Source organism: Hyla sarda, chromosome 1, assembly GCF_029499605.1.
Source record: "Hyla sarda isolate aHylSar1 chromosome 1, aHylSar1.hap1, whole genome shotgun sequence".
NCBI lineage: Eukaryota > Metazoa > Chordata > Amphibia > Anura > Hylidae > Hyla > Hyla sarda.
The window spans coordinates 144,751,885-144,770,314 of record NC_079189.1 but is presented as its reverse complement, the minus strand read 5'-3'; the positions used below and the strand labels follow the sequence as shown (position 1 = coordinate 144,770,314).

Here is an 18,430-nt window from a genome sequence, read left to right as displayed (position 1 = left end):
CTGCCAACTAATGAGGGGTAAAGTCCAATACATGGAAGCGCTTAAAGGCTGAACCTGATGGCAGCGCTGTAAGAATTATTAACTGTAGTCATGCCACTTCACCGAAACGTCAGGAGGCTCAGATAGCTCAATATTTCTTGGGGGTGTCAGGGGAGATTAAAAAACACATGCCACACAGCCTTATTCAGACAAAACACAGTTTAATGCTTATAGATTGTATATGCCAGAAGGCTGGTGCGCAAGATGAACATATGTGTGCAGTTAAAAAGAACCTGAATTTGATTGTTTAAATCTTTGAGATGTTAACAAGTTTTGCCCCTTTGTTTCTGACCAACTTTCCACTGAGAGCTAAGCATATGGTATACAGATTCTTAAGATACCCCAGAAATGTTATGAAATTGCACCTTTGCTTTCAAGGGTAACCTGAGGCGGGCCGATCAGAAAAGGAGCTACTCAGTGTCAGGGGAGGTCTTCTGCCCTTAGAGCCGTTCAGGAGATATTCATCTTGTTGTCAGCATTTTGGAGATGGCTGCTGCTTAACATGCAACGCTTTCTCCTGCCAGCTCCACCTCTTTGGCTGATCACTCCACCCTCTTTACAGACCTGCTGGAAAAGAGGAATTAAAATTTATGGCAGGGCGGTGTTATTAGCCAAATGGTGTAGGGCTATCGCAGGAGTGGGAGGTAAAAAGCACTGCTCGTACAGCAGCAGTCACCTCCAGTGCACGGCTGCACTGACATACTGAGGAAGGGTTCACATTAGCGGCGAGATCTGTTCAGAGAAGCTCCGCTAGAAGAGTCCTTTTAAATTATGGGAGTTGAGCGTAGAAAAAAAAAAAAATACTCCTTCAGTTCTTAATTTTTTTCTCTGCTCAACTCTTGTGAAACAGACACCAGGCAGAAACCCAACAAGGCCCCAAAGTCAATGGAACTATCCAGTTCTGTTGTGCAATGGCCCATCCAGGTGTGTTGTTTGCCACAGGAACAGACTTTGTAACAGAGCTCAGTGGTCATGTGAACCTGGTCTAAGAAGTGTTAGAAACTGGGTCACCAGCACTATCTACCTGTATATTCAGGTTAGTGCGAGTGACCTTGCTGTTCGTTCCCCTTTACCACCTGTCCCTTTATGTTCTCACTAATATATGTACACAGTGCTGCCTCCTGTATGTATGCCAATCCCTAGCTTGTCATAAGCAGCAGCAGCTTAATGTTTAATGTAATTTTTTTTTCTTTGTGCTGCTTCTTTCATCTCTGCTCCATAACACCTTGCAAAGCATGGGTACCAGTAACCCCGAGCACAGTGCCAACCTGTTCAGAGATGTGCTCTATGGTCATGGCATACGATAAAGACTAGTTCCTGTCCTATGACTGGCCAGAAAAGTAAGGGAAGGTTAGTCTAAGGCTAGTTTCAGACTACAGAATTTCTGCCTCCAATTCCACTTTGAAATTGCAGGCAGGAATTATATACAAGCTAGTGAATGGGTTTTCCGTTCACCAATTCACACTTCGGAATTTTTGACGCAGAGTTTGTGAATGGAAAATCTGCTTTAAAATATCCGCCTGAAAAACCCCTGGTCCTTAAGGGGTTAAAAAAAAAAAAAAAAAAAAAAAAAGATACAGTAGGGAAGGAAAGTTTTATTTAACAAAATGTATCTTTATAAAAAAAAAATTCTAAAAAATATAACAATAAAATAAATCAATTTATGTGTGCAGGCAGGGCACTTAAAATGTATCCTACAATAATAAAAATGTAGTGTGTTCTTCACTTTTTTTTTTTTTAGCTAGTACCACTACTCCCAGCATGGAACACACTAGTACCGGTACTAATTGACAGATCGCCCATTGCGATCCTCCTGTATAATGTATAGATGCAGCCGGCCGCTCTTCTATGGTCCCCTGCACTGACATATATACACCTATTCATATTTCCCACAGAGAGCTGTGATTGGCCAGATGGTTCTGCATCTATTATACAGGAGGATCCCAGCAGGTGTCAGGAGTGACATTTGCTGTGATCTTCCCTTAACTGCAGGTACTACAGCTCCCAACATGGAGCAGAGTGTGCTCCATGTTGGGCGTAGTAGTACCTGCAGTTAAGGACAGATCACAGCGGGTGTCACTCCTGACACCTGGTGCGATTGTCCTATCTATTGCAGAGATGCACAGCGCTCGAATCTCTGCACTATACTCTGGCCAATGATATGAATAGAACATCACTCATTCATATTTCCCTCTGAGAGCGGAGATTGACTGCAACCATCTGGCCAATCCCCACTCTGGGCGGAGAGCGCTGTATAGAGCCACTCCGCATCTCTGCGATAGATAGGACGATCTTTCTATTAGTACAGGTACTACTAATCCCATCATGGAACCGTCTGTTCCATGCTGGTAGTAGTAGTTCTACTTAAATAAAAAAGTAAAAAAAAAAAAAATATATATATATATATATATATATATATATATATATATATATATATATATATATATATATATATAGAGGGAAAAAAAGTGAAAACACACACACATTTTATTAAAAATGTATTAAAATATTGCTATAAAAAATTAAAATGATACCCTACTTATATAGGTTTCATTTTGTCGTACTTCTGGAAAAAATCATAACTTCATGCAGGAAAATGAATACGTTTAAAATTGTCATCTTCTGACCCCTATAACTTTTTTATTTTTCCGCGTATGGGGCGGTATGAGGGCTAATTTTTTTGCGCCGTTATCTGAAGTTTTTAACGGTACCATTTTTGCATTGATAGGACTTATTGATATAAAAAGTGACCAAAAATGCACTATTTTGGACTTTGGAATTTTTTTGCGCGTACGCCATTGACCGTGCGGTTCAATTAACAATATATTTTTATAATTCAGACATTTACGCACATGGCGATACCATATATGTTTATTTTAATTTTTATTTACACTGTGATTTTTTTTAATGGAAAAGGGGGGTGATTCAAACTTAATGCTATAACATTTTGTTAAATAAATTTTTCCCCATCCCTACTGCATTTTATTTATTTTTTTGGTACCCAACAAATTTTGAAAATAAAAATGCCAAAAGGGGCCCAAAAATGCAATTTCCACTCAAAGGCAAAAACGCCAGAAAAACTGCCAAAACGTAGGAAAAACCTGTGGCAGTTTTTCTGGAAACTTAACCCTAGCCTCACACACACTTTTTGCATAGGGTTTTTTTTCCCCTTGAAAAGTGCACATTTGAAAATAAATACTGATTTACCCAGAAACTGCATTTCATTTTTTTTCCTCATGTGGCAGTTTGTGGCTCTCTTTTCAGTTGTGTTTTTCCCATTAAATATGTTATTCTTTTATCAAGTCATTTATGTATTTCAATTAAAGAATGCAAGAAAAAAAATTAAATACACGTTGCAAAAATGCAAATTTACACGTGTTCGTCTTTTTCTTCCCCTTTAGTATGCGTTCACACAGATGGATTTGATTGCAAACTCACAGCGTGTTTCCCGCTGCAAGTTCATAAGAGAGCAGGCTGTCCACCGCATATTTTCGGCAGCGGAATATCGCTGTGGAAAATCCACCGCAGTCCTTACTGACTTAAATTTTGTCAAACACGAAACACACTGTCACACAAGTTTGCAATCAAGGTCGCTCGTGTGAATGCACCCTTAAAAGTGTTTTGTTTACACCTACAGAGGTATATAGGAAGAAATAGGCCCCAAGTTAGATGGAAAAAGCCACAAACATTTAAGGGTCACTATTTCACTACTTATTCTAGTGATCGGCGTGTTCTTAGCACACAGGCCATGACTGATCAAAAATGGCCTTAAAGGGGTAATCCGCCCCTAGACATCTTATCCCCTATGCAAAGGATAGTGGGAAAAAATGTGTGATTGCAGGGGGGCCCACTGATCTCTGTGCCGCACCTGGCTTCATTTAGAATGCTGGGTGCAGACGGCAGGGACTCGTGACATCACGCCACACGCTCTCAATGAAAGTCTATGGGAGGGGGCGTGGCAGCCGTCACACCCACTCCCATAGACTTGCATCAAGCGGGCTTGACGTGACAGCACGAGAGGCGTGGCTGTGACATCACGACCCCGACGCCCTCTCCAAGCATTCATAACAAAATGCTCCAAATGTTGGGGCAGTGGAATACCCCTTTAATTCGAAGTGTTTATCATTCGAGCATTTTGGAGGGAAATTTTTATTCCAGAACATTTTGTTCTCAGCGCTGCTTCTCCCTGCTATTGCACAAGTACTGAAGACAGGCTCCATAGAGTTTCCATTGAACTCTTCTACAGTGACTGAGTGACATGTCAAGAGTTGTCAGACGTGACAGATAAACTGTAAACACAGAAGTGGGTCCAAAAGAAAAAAATAGTGAAAATCTTTCTATTCTAGTTATTCTTTGTATCTGATCCACTACCGGTTTTGACTTTCAATATTGACCAAACCGCGGACAACAAAACACTGACCATAAGATTATGTGTGAACACAGCCTACACTGTTGGAATGGATTATCCAAGTGGTTTTACAGTTTTTCAGACACAATTGAAAAAAAAACATTATGTAAATGTATTGCATAATATTAACAATATAGAGATATGAAATTGTAAAAAGACGACTCTCTCAGGCCAAGCAGTAGGAACTAGAGAGTTCTTGAGATAACCGGCAGCTGCCCACACAGTGACTTCCCGGATGACACTGCAAACACATGTGGCAGGCTTACTGATAATAGTAGTTCACCGACTACCATAGAAGAGAGCGGACGCTTCCCACAAGAACTCATGTAGCTTACTCAGGCCAGTATTACAAGAGCATACTATGGGGCCATGGAATCTACGATGCTGCCAGATTAGCCAGGCCTGTAATACGCTCATGTGCAAGTGTTCTGAGGGTAGGATTATATGTAATGCATTTGCGGCACAACATTTTTATCTGTAGGAACCCTTGGAGTTGTGTTCACCAATCAGTGTGTTTCCAACTGTTAGAAAACTACAACTCCCAGCATGCTGCGAGTTGTAGTTCTGCAACAGCTAGAGGCACACTGGTTAGTAAACACCGCCTTAGAAAAAAAAAAAAAACACACACAAAATGATGCCGATTTTGTTGTGGTTTTTCCTCTGTAGATACCATCTGCTGACCATCTAAAATAAATAGCAATTTACTTACTGTCACTCCCCTGCCACTCCTATGCTGACACTTCCCTGATCCCCCACCAATCTCTGTTCACCTGACCACAGCAATGGCGTGCCTGCAGCGTCATCACAAGGGCCGAGCACACAGAAACCGGTGAGGAACAAAACACAGTGGCATGGAATTGCTAAGGAGATTATACTGCTTTTTATTTCTTTATCTTCTCTTTTCCCAACAGATCCACAGGTATACTGCAGCTAAATCCACAAAAATGCACTTTAAGGGTACGTTCCCACCTGGCGTATTTTGCTGCTGCGTATTTTCCTACCCATTGACTGCAATAGGAAATAAAATATGCAGCAGCAAATACACCAGGTGGGAATGTACCTTAAAAGGAGTCATCGGGGGATAAAAACACCGAGCTAGTTTCTTCCAAAAACAGCACCACCCTCATGAATTACAACTTTATTCTATTCACCACAAATGAAACTGAGCTGCAATACCACACACAACCTGAGGACAGGTGTGGTGCTGTTTTTTAGAAGGAATTTGCTTTGGGTTTCTATCCCTGGATGATCCCTTTAAAAGGTACAATCACATGTAATGCGGGATACCTGCAGTCAATGGGTGGCAACATAATCTGCTTGTGGATTTTGAACTGTGGAAATCCCACAGCGGGAAAAAAAAAAAAAAAAGTTACGTGTGACTTTCAGTCAGGTGGAAAAAAAAAAATTTTTAAAACAATTCAGCTTCAAATAAAAAAAAAACAACCAAACAAAACAAACAAACAAACAAAAAATGAGGAAACAATTCACTGCACATAGACAGGAATTATGAAGTGTAATACTTCTGTCTACTACTAATCCACTGCAGAAAATACTTGTGTGAATCCATAACGTGAAAACCTACCCCGACAGCTGCCTCCTGAGATGGACGTCATATAATAGCCTGTAGTACAATGTGTGTAAGGGAAGGCCTGCCCGCTGTGCATGCACCTGCTGATTCTAGTAAACCCTCAGGCAATGTGCAATGCAAAGGCAGGGAAAACAGCGCTCCACCTGATGCCTCCATAGTGCACAGAAAAGCCCCTGTCTAATGGGTAGGAGTCATGTCAGCATGTACAAAGCCATACAGATAGACTTCATGCCAGTCATAGATTCTCACCCAGCATAGTATGCCCCATAAAAGAGTACAACTTAATGGGTTACCCAGTCAGGTAAATAATCTTATAGTGGGAGAGCCCTCAAGATGCCGAAAAGTGGCTGCAAATGCGTGTTCACCTCGCTTACTGTCAATGTTTCCATAGACTAGGGTGGCGTTTCCCAACCAGGGTGCCTCCAGCTGTTGCAAAACTACAACTCCCAGCATGCCCAGACAGCCTTCGGCTGTCCGGCCATGCTGGGAGTTGTAGCTTTGCAACAGCTGGAGGCACCCTGGATGGGAAACACCTGACTAGATGCATATTAGACCGCACAAGCCACACTGTGAACAAGCGCTGATCTCATAGATTGAAGACAACTTGTACAGCAGGAGAAAATATTTTTCTTTGCACTGGTGCTGCTCTCTAGCGATCAATTTCAGATGTCAATCCGGTATTCATGTATCAAGTAAATTTTAATGACACATTAAAATAATAAGAAAAAAAAAGCAAACGGACAGTGTGAAGACGCGTTTCGGGAGTAACTTCGCCCTTTTTCAATTGCAAAGGAGGCTGTCTTAGGTATACCATGTTAGAACTCTTTTTGGCACAAGAAAGAACTATTTAAAAGAGTTCTAACATGGTATACTAAGACAGCCTCCTTTGCAATTGAAAAAGGGAGAAGGTACTCCCGAAACGCGTCTTGCACACCGTCCTTTGCTTTTTATTGTTTTAACTAGGGATCGACCGATATCGATTTTTTAGGGCCGATACTTTGTGGAGGTTAGGGCCGATAGCTGATAACGTATACTGGAATATCGGTATAAGTTATCGGCTATTTATCTCCACACACACACACACACACACACACACCCACCCAGCGACACTGCTGCAGATCATTGATTTAAAGCGGGCGCTTTAAATCAATGAACTGCAGCTGCTTTTGCGGTGCCAGAGACCGCTGCCGCCGCCTACTTCTCTCTCCCCTGCCTGTCCTGGGGTCCTCCTGAGTCCTACCACCGCACCCTAAACACACGGCCAGAGACCGCCGCCGCTGCTGCCCCATTGCCTCCCCCATTCCCGGTTTTATAGTTACCTGTTCCCGGGGTCCACACTACTTCTGGCTCCGGCGTCCTCCTGAGCTGTCACTGTGCGCACTGACACTCGCGTTGAGGACGTCACTCGTCATTGCGCAGCATAACACAGGACGACGCAGAAGCCAGAAGTAGCCCGGGCCCCGGGAACAGGTAATTAACCCGGGGATGGGGAAGGCAATGGGGCAGGGGCAGGGGCAGCGGCGGTCTCTGGCCGAGGCGGTGCGGTGGGAGGGTGCAGCGCGGTGGTGGGGGGTGCGGTGCATTAGCGGATTATCAGCAAGGTAATTGCAGATACTGATAACGTCCAAAATTGTGAATATCGGCCGATAATTGGTCGTTCCCTAGTTTTAATGTGTCAATAAAATTTACTTGATACAAGAATACCGGATTGACATCTGAAATTGATCGCTAGAGAGCAGCACCAGTGCAAAGTAAAATATTTTCTCCTGCTATACAAGTTGTCTTCACACTATACCGACCCCCTTTGAGGAGACTGGTCCAGAAATTGCAGGCTGCAGCTCAAGATCCCACGTCTGTACCCCATTACGGAGGGGTTATATGCATGAACCCAAGGCTCGCCTCAGGTGAGCACAACACCTATGTAAGGGAACTTTGGGACCTTACTGCACAGAATTACGCGAGGCGCTGTCCTCCCCCCTTTTTCCTTATCTATTCAATCTCATAGATTGGCGCTCACTTACAGAGATTACCACAAGTGTGCTGGTGGGCAGCAGAAGGGATTGTGCGCCCCTTTCCAGCTATCAGATGTTGGCCGCACATCTCCCCGTATAAGAGTATGTTCACACAGTAGAAAAATGTGCAGAATATCCGCCTGGACAACACAGGTGGACATTCTGCACATTTGAAAGTTTCGGCAGGCGTAAGACCCGCTTGGAATCTCGCAGACAGCAATGCATTTCCAAGCAAAATTCAAAGAAAGACTAGACAAGTCTAGTTGTAAAACATCAAGATCAGAAATCCTGCCATGTGCACAGTGCAGCAGAATCCCATCGAAGTGAAATGTTCGTGTGGGCGAACGACCCAGAGACATCCACAAATTTTTAAGCAGTTCAAAGCGCCCCGAACAAGCATTTGCTTGTATGTCAGCTGATGTCTGGGCCTATTACACAGGGCAATGTGGACCTGTCTGGCATGTAATGGGCTGTGTTCACACATTCAGGTTAATTGCAACTATTGAACACAGCCAGGAATGGAAAAACAGGAAAAATCTCAGGCTTTCCTTTATACATATCCCCCATTTATAGTCTGTTCCTGGCTTTGTATTAAATAACTGTAATTAAAAACCTGAAGGTGTGAACACACCCATAGGCCCTAAGGCCAGTTTCAAACAGCAGTAATAAAGATGCATGTATTAGGCCCCATGTACACCAATGTTTTTTCCTTCATGTTTTTTTTTTTTCTTTTTGCTAAACCAGAAGTGGATTTTAAAAAGGAATGAGAAATATACAGGCAGGACTTAGGCTAGGTTCACACTGCGGAATCTCCGGGCAGAAAATTTCCGCCCGGAGATTGAGTGTGGCCAGCGCCGAATCTGTCAGCGGTAGGACCGCTCGGACACTGCAGTCTCCAATAAACTACAATGTATTTCCGCCTGAAGAATGAGCAACGCCATTCTTCAGGCAGAAATTTTAAAGGGTATTTTCTGTTCACAAATTCCGAAGTGGAAATCGGAAGTGAATCGGTAGTGAAAGGAAATCCATTCACTACTATACATTTTAGCAAGCGGAATGTCTGCCTGCAATTTCAAAGCGGAATTGCAGGCGGAAATACCGTAGTGTGAACCTAACCTTAGACTTCTCCTTCCTGTTGTCTCCACTCATGTCTTTGGCTATGTTCACACGGTAGAATTTCCATGCAGAATCCAGAGGATAAAATTCAGCTCGAAAATTCTGCTATATGAAGTTAACATTGTAGTGAACGGAATGTTCGCTGTCCCACACGGTAGATTTTCTGCTGTGAAAATTCTGCATTCCGGATTGTGCAGAAACATTGAACCTGTCAATAGTCCATTGAAGTCTGCATACATTCTGCACAAATTCCATGCACTTTCCGCATAGAATCTACAAAACTGCAAAAAAAGCTGCTGGCTTGGCAGAAAGGAATCTGAGCAGAAGCACAGAAATTCCACCATGTGAACATAGGCTTTGGCTCAGGCTATGTTCACATGAAGGAGATTCCGCATTAGAATTCTGGAAAAACACCTGGCGCGGAAATTCAAATTCCGGTGTCCGCAAAAGGAATATGCTGTATATGAGAGGGAACATCTCTGAGTGGTCCTAGTGCCGGCATGTTCTGACAGTGCTCCGCTGTCCGGGAATGTCTGCATCAGGGATACTCCGTGCGGACATTCCCGTGTGTACACAGCCTGAAGAAACTGCTATGTGTTACACCAGCACAAAAGAAGCAAAAGTGATGTGCCAAATGCATTATCTGACAGTTCCAACTGACTAAGAAAGGGGTCCACTGGGTTCTGCTGTGTGCATGCTGAGCTATTTTTATACAAAAATCATGCTCCGCTTCAGTCCGCTGCAGAAAAAAATGCTGCAGGGGAAACTGCTCCCATTCAAACTTATCCCATTCATGTCAATGGAACGCCTAAATCAGGACCCGGGATCACTCCGCATCTCACCCCACCTGGCCTGCAGAAATAACTGGGCGCCAGACCCATAACCAACTGATGCCACAACTGACGGTGTGGTGGCCCAGTACGGGATGGTGTTGCCCCATACCTTTCCTGCCCTGTCAGGCAGTGTCCCCAGGGCCCCCTGTAGTTGTTTCCCCATTTGTACATATGTTTTGTATAATAAGATGTGTTATACCTTTAATAAAATGTAACCCCTGGGTAACAATCATGGTATCAGTGACCAGCTGACTATAAGGGTGACCTACGTCTCCCCATATAAGCCCTGGGTGGAGCTAGCTCCTCTCTCTGGTTGCTGAGGTCCAGTGCAGTCACTGTGTGTCCAGAGCATTGGAGGCCTCAAGCCCAGTCTGCAGCCACAGTCCAGTGCAAGTAAGCTAAACCTGCAATAATTGTCAGTCACCAGTCAAGTCGTCTGTCTAGTCAACGTGGCCTGCACTAAAATACCCAGTCCTACTGCAAGTCCCAGCGAGCCTGCAAGATCTTTGAGTCACTGGTCACCTCCTTGGGCCCTGGCAGAACTGTATAGACTTTACCATCTGTCTACCGTTGTCCGTAACTTGGTGTCGGAATCTTTATTGCCCCCGTGCCTAGCCCAGGATCCAGCGGTATACCTTCGGGTGGTGAGAGGCTAAACCACGCCCTGGCATCATGAATACAAGGGGTTAATGCCATCTGCCCCTAGGGTAACAACATCTGCCCTGCACCTCACACCCTGCCACCACATTGGCAAAGGGCGTCAGTTGTGGCCAGTTTACTGAGCCCGATATACCTGAACCCAGTCTAACTGATTTGCTTTAAACCAGTGGTTAGAGATGAGCGAACTTACAGTAAATTCGATTCGTCACGAACTTCTCGGCTCGGCAGTTGATGACTTTTCCTGCATAAATTAGTTCAGCTTTCAGGTGCTCTGGTGGGCTGAAAAAGGTGGATACAGTCCTAGGAATGTATCCACCTTTTCCAGCCCACTGGAGCACCTGAAAGCTGAACTAATTTATGCAGGATAAGACATCAACTGCCGAGCCGAGAAGTTCGTGACGAATCGAATTTACTGTAAGTTCGCTCATCTCTACCAGTGGTCTTCAAACTGTGGCCCTCCAGATGTTGCAAAACTACAATTCCCAGCATGCCCGGACAGCCGTTGGCTGTCCGGGCATGCTGGGAGTTGTAGTTTTGCAACATCTGGAGGGCCACAGTTTGAAGACCGCTGCTTTAAACAGTCATTGGAACACCCTAACTGTAAAGTTATGCAAGATTCTAATATCCCTCTGCTTTAGTACTTTACATTTTCAAGATCTTGCTTGCTGCCAGTGAAGTGAAACAATGTTTCCATTCAGGGGGGCGAAAAACCAAAACAATCCTACTATGCTTACAAAGTATCATCTGAGCAAAACTGTTGTGAGCTAGGCCTGCAAGACAAAGCCACAGTGTGAACACAGCCAAATGTCAGCTGGTGGGACAGTCCAACCACATCATTGGGGGATTTAGCAAAACCTGACCAGTTGCCAATAGCAACCAGATAACTTTTTTCAGAGGTCTTTTAAAAATGAAAGAAGCAGTCAACGTATTTTCTGCATAGGTTTTCATAAATCCCCAAAATGTATATGGGATTCCTGACTAAAAGGAGAGTTTCCAAACCAAGGTGCCTCGAGCTGTTGCAAAACTACAACTTCCAGCAACCCAAAAAGATGTCGAGGCATGCTGGGAGTTGTAGTTTTGCAACAGCTGGAGACACCTCGATTGGGAAACACTGCCTTATAACAACAGGATCTGCCCTAATTCCAATGTGGTTTCTGCATTTTCGACATAAAGAATGGAGACACAGCATTATTCTTTGTCACATTTTCTGGAACCACAGAGGGAACCTCTGACAGCAGTGTGAACAGAACCTTAGACTTGGACTCATATGAGCAGAACCGAGCCGGGGCAAGAGCTGAATGTAAGGATTATTCCATGCAGAGGAACCTGGCACAAGGAATAATGGTGCAAATTGTCACCAAACAGTAATGACATTTTATGGGCAGAATGTAGGACAACCCCTATAACAACCTGGTTATCTTCTGTGATGCCAGTCACACCTACGGCTTAAAGCAGGGTTTCCCAACCAGGGTGCCTCCAGCTGTTGCAAGACCAACTCCCAGCATGCCTGGACAAAGGCTAGAGGCACTGTGGTTGGAAAACACTGGCTTAAAGGGAAAGAAGAGATCTCCGCATATGAGAGTCACTGTCTCTTCTAATAAGTTGTGGAAAGTTCTGTTCAGCTTCCTGGAAAAGCCAACATGGCTACCATCACAGCGGCCTCAGCAGGATATTCTAGTTGTGTATTGACAGACTCCTTTCACTGAAGTGGCATGATGCTGCCAGTAAGGACACCAGAAAAGAGAGGTGACATGTGTAGGCTGGACAGATTATCAGTAACATATGACCAGTCAGGATCCCAGGAAAGAGATGTGACATGTGGAGACAGGACCAGCTCTCAGTAATATATATGACCAGTCAGGACCCTAGGAAAGAGATGTGACATGTGGAGACAGGACCAGCTCTCAGTAATATATATGACCAGTCAGGACCCTAGGAAAGAGAGGTGACATGTGGAGGCTGGATTAGTTATCAGTAACATATATGACCAGTCAGGACTCCAGGAAAGAGAGGTGACATGTGGAGAAAGGACCGGCTCTCAGTAACATATATGACCAGTCAGGACCCCAGGAAAGAGAGGTGACATGTGGAGGCTGGATTAGTTCTCAGTAACATATATGACCAGTCCGGACCCCAGGAAAGAGAGGTGACATGTGGAGACAGGGCCGGCTCTCAGTAACATATATGACCAGTCAGGACCCCAGGAAAGAGAGGTGACATGTGGAGACAAGACCGGCTCTCAGTAACATATATGACCAGTCAGGACCCCAGGAAAGAGAGGTGACATGTGGAGACAGGACCGGCTCTCAGTAACATATATGACCAGTCAGGACCCCAGGAAAGAGAGGTGACATGTGGAGACAGGACCGGCTCTCAGTAACATATATGACCAGTCAGGACCCCAGGAAAGAGAGGTGACATGTGGAGACAGGACCGGCTCTCAGTAACATATATGACCAGTCAGGACCCCAGGAAAGAGAGGTGACATGTGGAGACAGGACCGGCTCTCAGTAACATATATGACCAGTCAGGACCCCAGGAAAGAGAGGTGACATGTGGAGACAGGACCGGCTCTCAGTAACATATATGACCAGTCAGGACCCCAGGAAAGAGAGGTGACATGTGGAGACAGGACCGGCTCTCAGTAACATATATGACCAGTCAGGACCCCAGGAAAGAGAGGTGACATGTGGAGACAGGACCGGCTCTCAGTAACATATATGACCAGTCAGGACCCCAGGAAAGAGAGGTGACATGTGGAGACAGGACCGGCTCTCAGTAACATATATGACCAGTCAGGACCCCAGGAAAGAGAGGTGACATGTGGAGACAGGACCGGCTCTCAGTAACATATATGACCAGTCAGGACCCCAGGAAAGAGAGGTGACATGTGGAGACAGGACCGGCTCTCAGTAACATATATGACCAGTCAGGACCCCAGGAAAGAGAGGTGACATGTGGAGACAGGACCGGCTCTCAGTAACATATATGACCAGTCAGGACCCCAGGAAAGAGAGGTGACATGTGGAGACAGGACCGGCTCTCAGTAACACTTATAATGGTAAGGCTGTCACTAGACACACAGGCTGGACATGACTTCCAGGTGGCTCCTTACAGGTGGTTGTCGCTCCTGCCATCCCCAGGGGGCAGCACAGAGCACAGCCAGGCGCTGCGGTACCGGCTCCATCAGCACAAGCACCTGTCCGAGCACATCACAACTACTCACCAGGTTAAACACGGTCTCCACCAGGTCCCGAGTGGTCACCTCCCCGACCTCCACCAGTCCACTGAGCACGGCAAACTTCATGCGGATGCCCCTGATTGGCACCCCTGGGCCTAGAGCTTTGGCCCCCCCGGGATCGGGGCCCTCAGCAGCCGCTCTCCGCTCTTCACCTGTTGTCTGCACCTGTCTCTCCTGGCTGGCCATGGCTGGGTGCAGGGACACACAGGGCCCGCCGTTCCTGGCTGACAGGTGCTGGGGACGTCCGTGGTACAAGGTCCTGTGCGGGCAGCCGGGTCACAGCTCCTAACCGGCACTGGCACTGGCACTACAACCCCGGGAAGTCCTCCTCCTGTCAGGTGCGCTAGCTGACCCCCTCCCCCCTCTCTCTCACTCACTGCAGCGTCCTAGGAAGTGGCCGCTGGTCTCCTCCTGCTCCGCCATGCTATTGGTGTCTGTCACTGCTGCTCGGCTCGCTATTGGCTGCCAAGCCGGGGGCTTCTGTCAGGGCTGCGCTCTCATTGGTCCGCCTTCTTCTTGCTTCTGTTTGATTGGTCGCTGCTGCCGCCTGCTAGTCTCCTCCTGCCCGCAGGTAAGAGGCAGCGCGCCATGGCATCACAAGGGCAGGGCGAGCCGGTGAGCCTCACCTCACACGTGGTGCCCTGTTCTGGGCTGAGCCTCGCCTCCGTTGACTACCCAGACCAGTCCTGTGCTGTCCTCCATACTGTACACTGCAACATAGATAATCACCTGGCAGCGGCCACACACAAGGATGGGGACGGCCATCCCAATGAGTTATTCTATCTGGTCAGGTGCTGGTGTCATTGTAACATTTATAGTGTCAATAAAAGTATTTCCTTGTCCCCCTTTTTGCATAGTTCTGTTTCACTATAGGTCATATGTATAGTAGAAAGTTACATGAGCTTATGTTACAGGAAATGTTTTTTATGTGAAAAACATTAAGGGGAACTTGCCATGTGAAGCAGTATATGACAGACTATATACAGGGTTACCTCATTTAGAGCAAGATTTCTTATTAACCTCTTAAGGACCCAGCCATTTTACACCTTAGGACCCGGCAATTTTTTGCACATCTGACCACTGTCACTTTAAACATTAATAACTCTGGAATGCTTTTAGTTATCATTCTGATTCCGAGATTGTTTTTTCGTGACATATTCTACTTTAACATAGTGGTAAAATTTTGTGGTAACTTGCATCCTTTCATGGTGAAAAATCCCCAAATTTGATGAAAAATTTGAAAAAAAATGGATATTCCAAAAAATTTTTTTTTTTACAATATGTCTACTTTATGTTTGCATCATAAAATTAATGAGTTTTTACTTTTGGAAGACACCAGAGGGCTTCAAAGTTCAGCACCAATTTTCCAATTTTTCACAAAATTTTCAAACTCACTATTTTTCAGGGACCAGTTCAGGTTTGAAGTGGATTTGAAGGGTCTTCATCTTAGAAATACCCCACAAATGACCCCATTAAAAAAACTGCACCCCCCAAAGTATTCAAAATGACATTCAATAAGTGTATTAACCCTTTAGGTGTTTCACAGGAATAGCAGCAAAGTGAAGGAGAAAATTCACAATCTTCATTTTTTACACTCGCATGTTCTTGTAGATCCAATTTTTGAATTTTTACAAGGGGTAAAAGGAGAAAATGTATACTTCTATTTGTAGCCCAATTTCTCTCGAGTAAGCACATACCTCATATGTATATGTCAATTGTTCGGCGGGCGCAGTAGAGGGCTCAGAAGGAAAGGAGTGACAAGGGGATTTTGGAGAGTACGCTTTTCTGAAATGGTTTTTGGGGGGCATGTTGCATTTAGGAAGCCCCTATGGTGCCAGAACAGCTAAAAACCCCACATGCCATACCATTTTGGAAACTAGACCCCTTGAGGAACGTAACAAGGAATTAAGTGAGCCTTAATACCCCACAGGGGTTTCACGACTTTTGCATATGTAAACATTTTTTATTTATTTTTCACTAAAATGTGTGTTTCCCCCCAAATTTCAAATTTTTGCAAGGGTTAATAGCAGAAAAGACCCCCCAAAATTTGTAACCCCATCTCTTCTGAGTATGGAGGTACCCCATAAGTGGACCTGAAGTGTACTGCAGGGGCGCTACAATGCTCAGAAGAGAAGGAGTCACATTTGCAAACTTTGCTGAAATGGGGGGGACATCTCGCATTTAGGAAGCCCTTATGGTGCCAGGACAGCAAAAAAAAAAAAACACATGGCATACTTTTTTGGAAACTAGACCCCTTGAGGAACGTAACAAGGGGTAAAGTAAGCCTTAATACCCCATAGGGGTTTCACGACTTTTGCATATGTTAAAAAAATATATATTTTTTTCACAAAAATGTGGTTTTTTTCCAAAATTTTACATTTTTACAAGGGTTAATAGCAGAAAAGATCCCCCAAAATTTGTAAATACATTTTTTGGGAGTAAGGACATACCTTAATTTTTGATGATTGTCGCTCCGTGGGTGCACAGCAGGTCTTGGAGTGGGAGGTCAGTCAGGGGCCTTGAGCTTATTATAGCAGCCAGGATGTGGGACCCCCCCTCAAGGAGCGTTAATGGGGGGGAGCACTGAGCCCTAAAATAGGGGAACACTATGGGGGACAACGGGCCGTAACTGGGGTAGACAGGTGGGGTACAGAGGCCCGTAATATGGGGTACAGTGGGCCAGTAAATAATATAATAAAATAGGATATGTTCCCAGAATGATGACCCAGAGCATAGCCAAAACGGAAAAAAAATATGCCCGCCCCAAACCCTATGTTCTGAATCATCATTCTGGGAATGTGATGTGTGTGGCCGTCCCTAACCTGTTGCCTCAAATGCGCACCCGCTCAGGTGGAGAGAGAGCGCTGCGCATTTGAGGCAACATAAAAAGTCCCCGATGATAGTGACTCAGTGACCTATGACCCATTTCTGAAAAAACACCCCCAGAGGTCTTATCAGGATTTTTTTCAGATTTTTTGGGCAATTTAGTGATTTATGGGGTTAACAATTTTGAATGTACTCTGGACTTGGTACATTGGTCAAATTATGGAAAATTAAAATGAAAAGGGAAAATTTAGTGCTCCATGGAAGTGTGATACTCCCTGAAGCAGCCTATGCAGAGGCCCGGATTATCTGGGCAAGTGTCGCACTGATAGGTGGTGTCCTTCCGTCTCCCCTTCCTGCGACACACTCTGCATTTTTTCTGGGATCGTCCCATCTTTCCAGTGGGGGGGATCACACCTGGAAAGTGCTGGCCAGGGACGATCCTGGCGCCTATAACTCCAGACCCTTTGGAAGTCCGGCCTGCTCTTTCCCGGTCAGCAAAGATCAGGAACCTTAGGACTTCTTCTTGGTACTGGAGGAATGTCCCTGTGTTGCCAGCGTACTGGGATAGTACAAAAGCGTTGTACATGGCAACCTGTACCATGTAGACCGCAACTTTTTTGTACCATGCCCGTGTTTTCCGCATGGCGTTATATGGCTTGAGGACTTGATCTGAGAGATCAACTCCCCCCATATACCGATTGTAGTCCAGAATACAATCAGGCTTGAGGACCGGTCCCACGGTACCTCGCACAGGGACAGGGGTGCTGCCGTTCCCATGAATAGTGGTGAGTATAAGGACATCCCTCTTATACTTATACTGGACCAACAACAGGCTATCATGGGTGAGGGCACGGGACTCACCCTTGGGAATAGGCGTCTTAACAAAATTTAGAGGGAGGTCTCTCTGGTTCTTCCGCATGGTCCCACAAGCGGACGTGGATCTGGCGGCAAGGGATGTGAAGAGAGGGATGCTGGTATAAAAGTTGTCCACGTACAAGTGGTAACCCTTAGCCAGCAATGGGTGCATAAGGTCCCAAACGATTTTCCCGCTAATACCCAGAGTGGGGGGACATTCTGGGGGTTAAATACGGGAATCTCATCCCTCATACACTCTAAACTTGCAAGTGTACCCGGAGGTACTCTCGCAGAGTTTATAGAGCTTCACACCTTACCGCGCCCGCTTCGAGGGAATATACTGGCAGAAGCTGAGTCTCCCCTTAAAACTGATGAGAGACTCATCAACCGAGAGGTCCCTGAGTAGGCCTACAAAAATTTGGCCCCAAAGTGATCGATGACCGGCCTCACTTTGTAAAGCCGGTCATAGGTGGGATCACCTCGGGGTGGACATGCCTCATTATCTGCGTAATGCAGGCATTTCCGAATCGCCTCGTACCGCTTCCGTGTCATCGCCATACTGTACAGCGGGGTCTGGTAGAGGACGTCCCCGCTCCAGTAATGACGGACACTTGTTTTTTTGTCCAGGCCCATATGCAGCGTGAGGCCCCAAAATGTCCTCATTTCCGCTGCATCAATGGCGCGCCATTCATTGGACCTGGCCAAAAAAGAATCTGGGTGGTGGGCAATGAACTGCTGGACATACAAGTTCTTTTGCTCCACCATTAGATTGACCAGGCTGTCACTGAAAAAAAACTTTAAAAAGTCCAGATCAGTGAATCCAGCCGTGTCAATCCGGATTCCTGAGTCACC

The 18,430-nt window shown here is 45.5% G+C and overlaps 1 protein-coding gene across 2 annotated transcripts in view; it reads right to left on the bottom strand.

The window, feature by feature from the left end:
* Nucleotides 1-14,393, bottom strand: part of LRBA (LPS responsive beige-like anchor protein) — a 713,883-nt gene extending 699,490 nt beyond the window's left edge. Inside the window, exon 1 of one of the 2 annotated variants that reach the window (XM_056562819.1) lies at nt 13,883-14,393. In XM_056562819.1, the coding sequence (XP_056418794.1) occupies nt 13,883-14,083 (201 nt within the window). In that variant the 5' untranslated portion in view covers nt 14,084-14,393. The remainder of the gene's footprint in view (nt 1-13,882) is intronic. The other variant, XM_056562820.1, reaches the window with a different exon arrangement.
* Between the last annotated feature and the right edge of the window lie 4,037 nt (nt 14,394-18,430).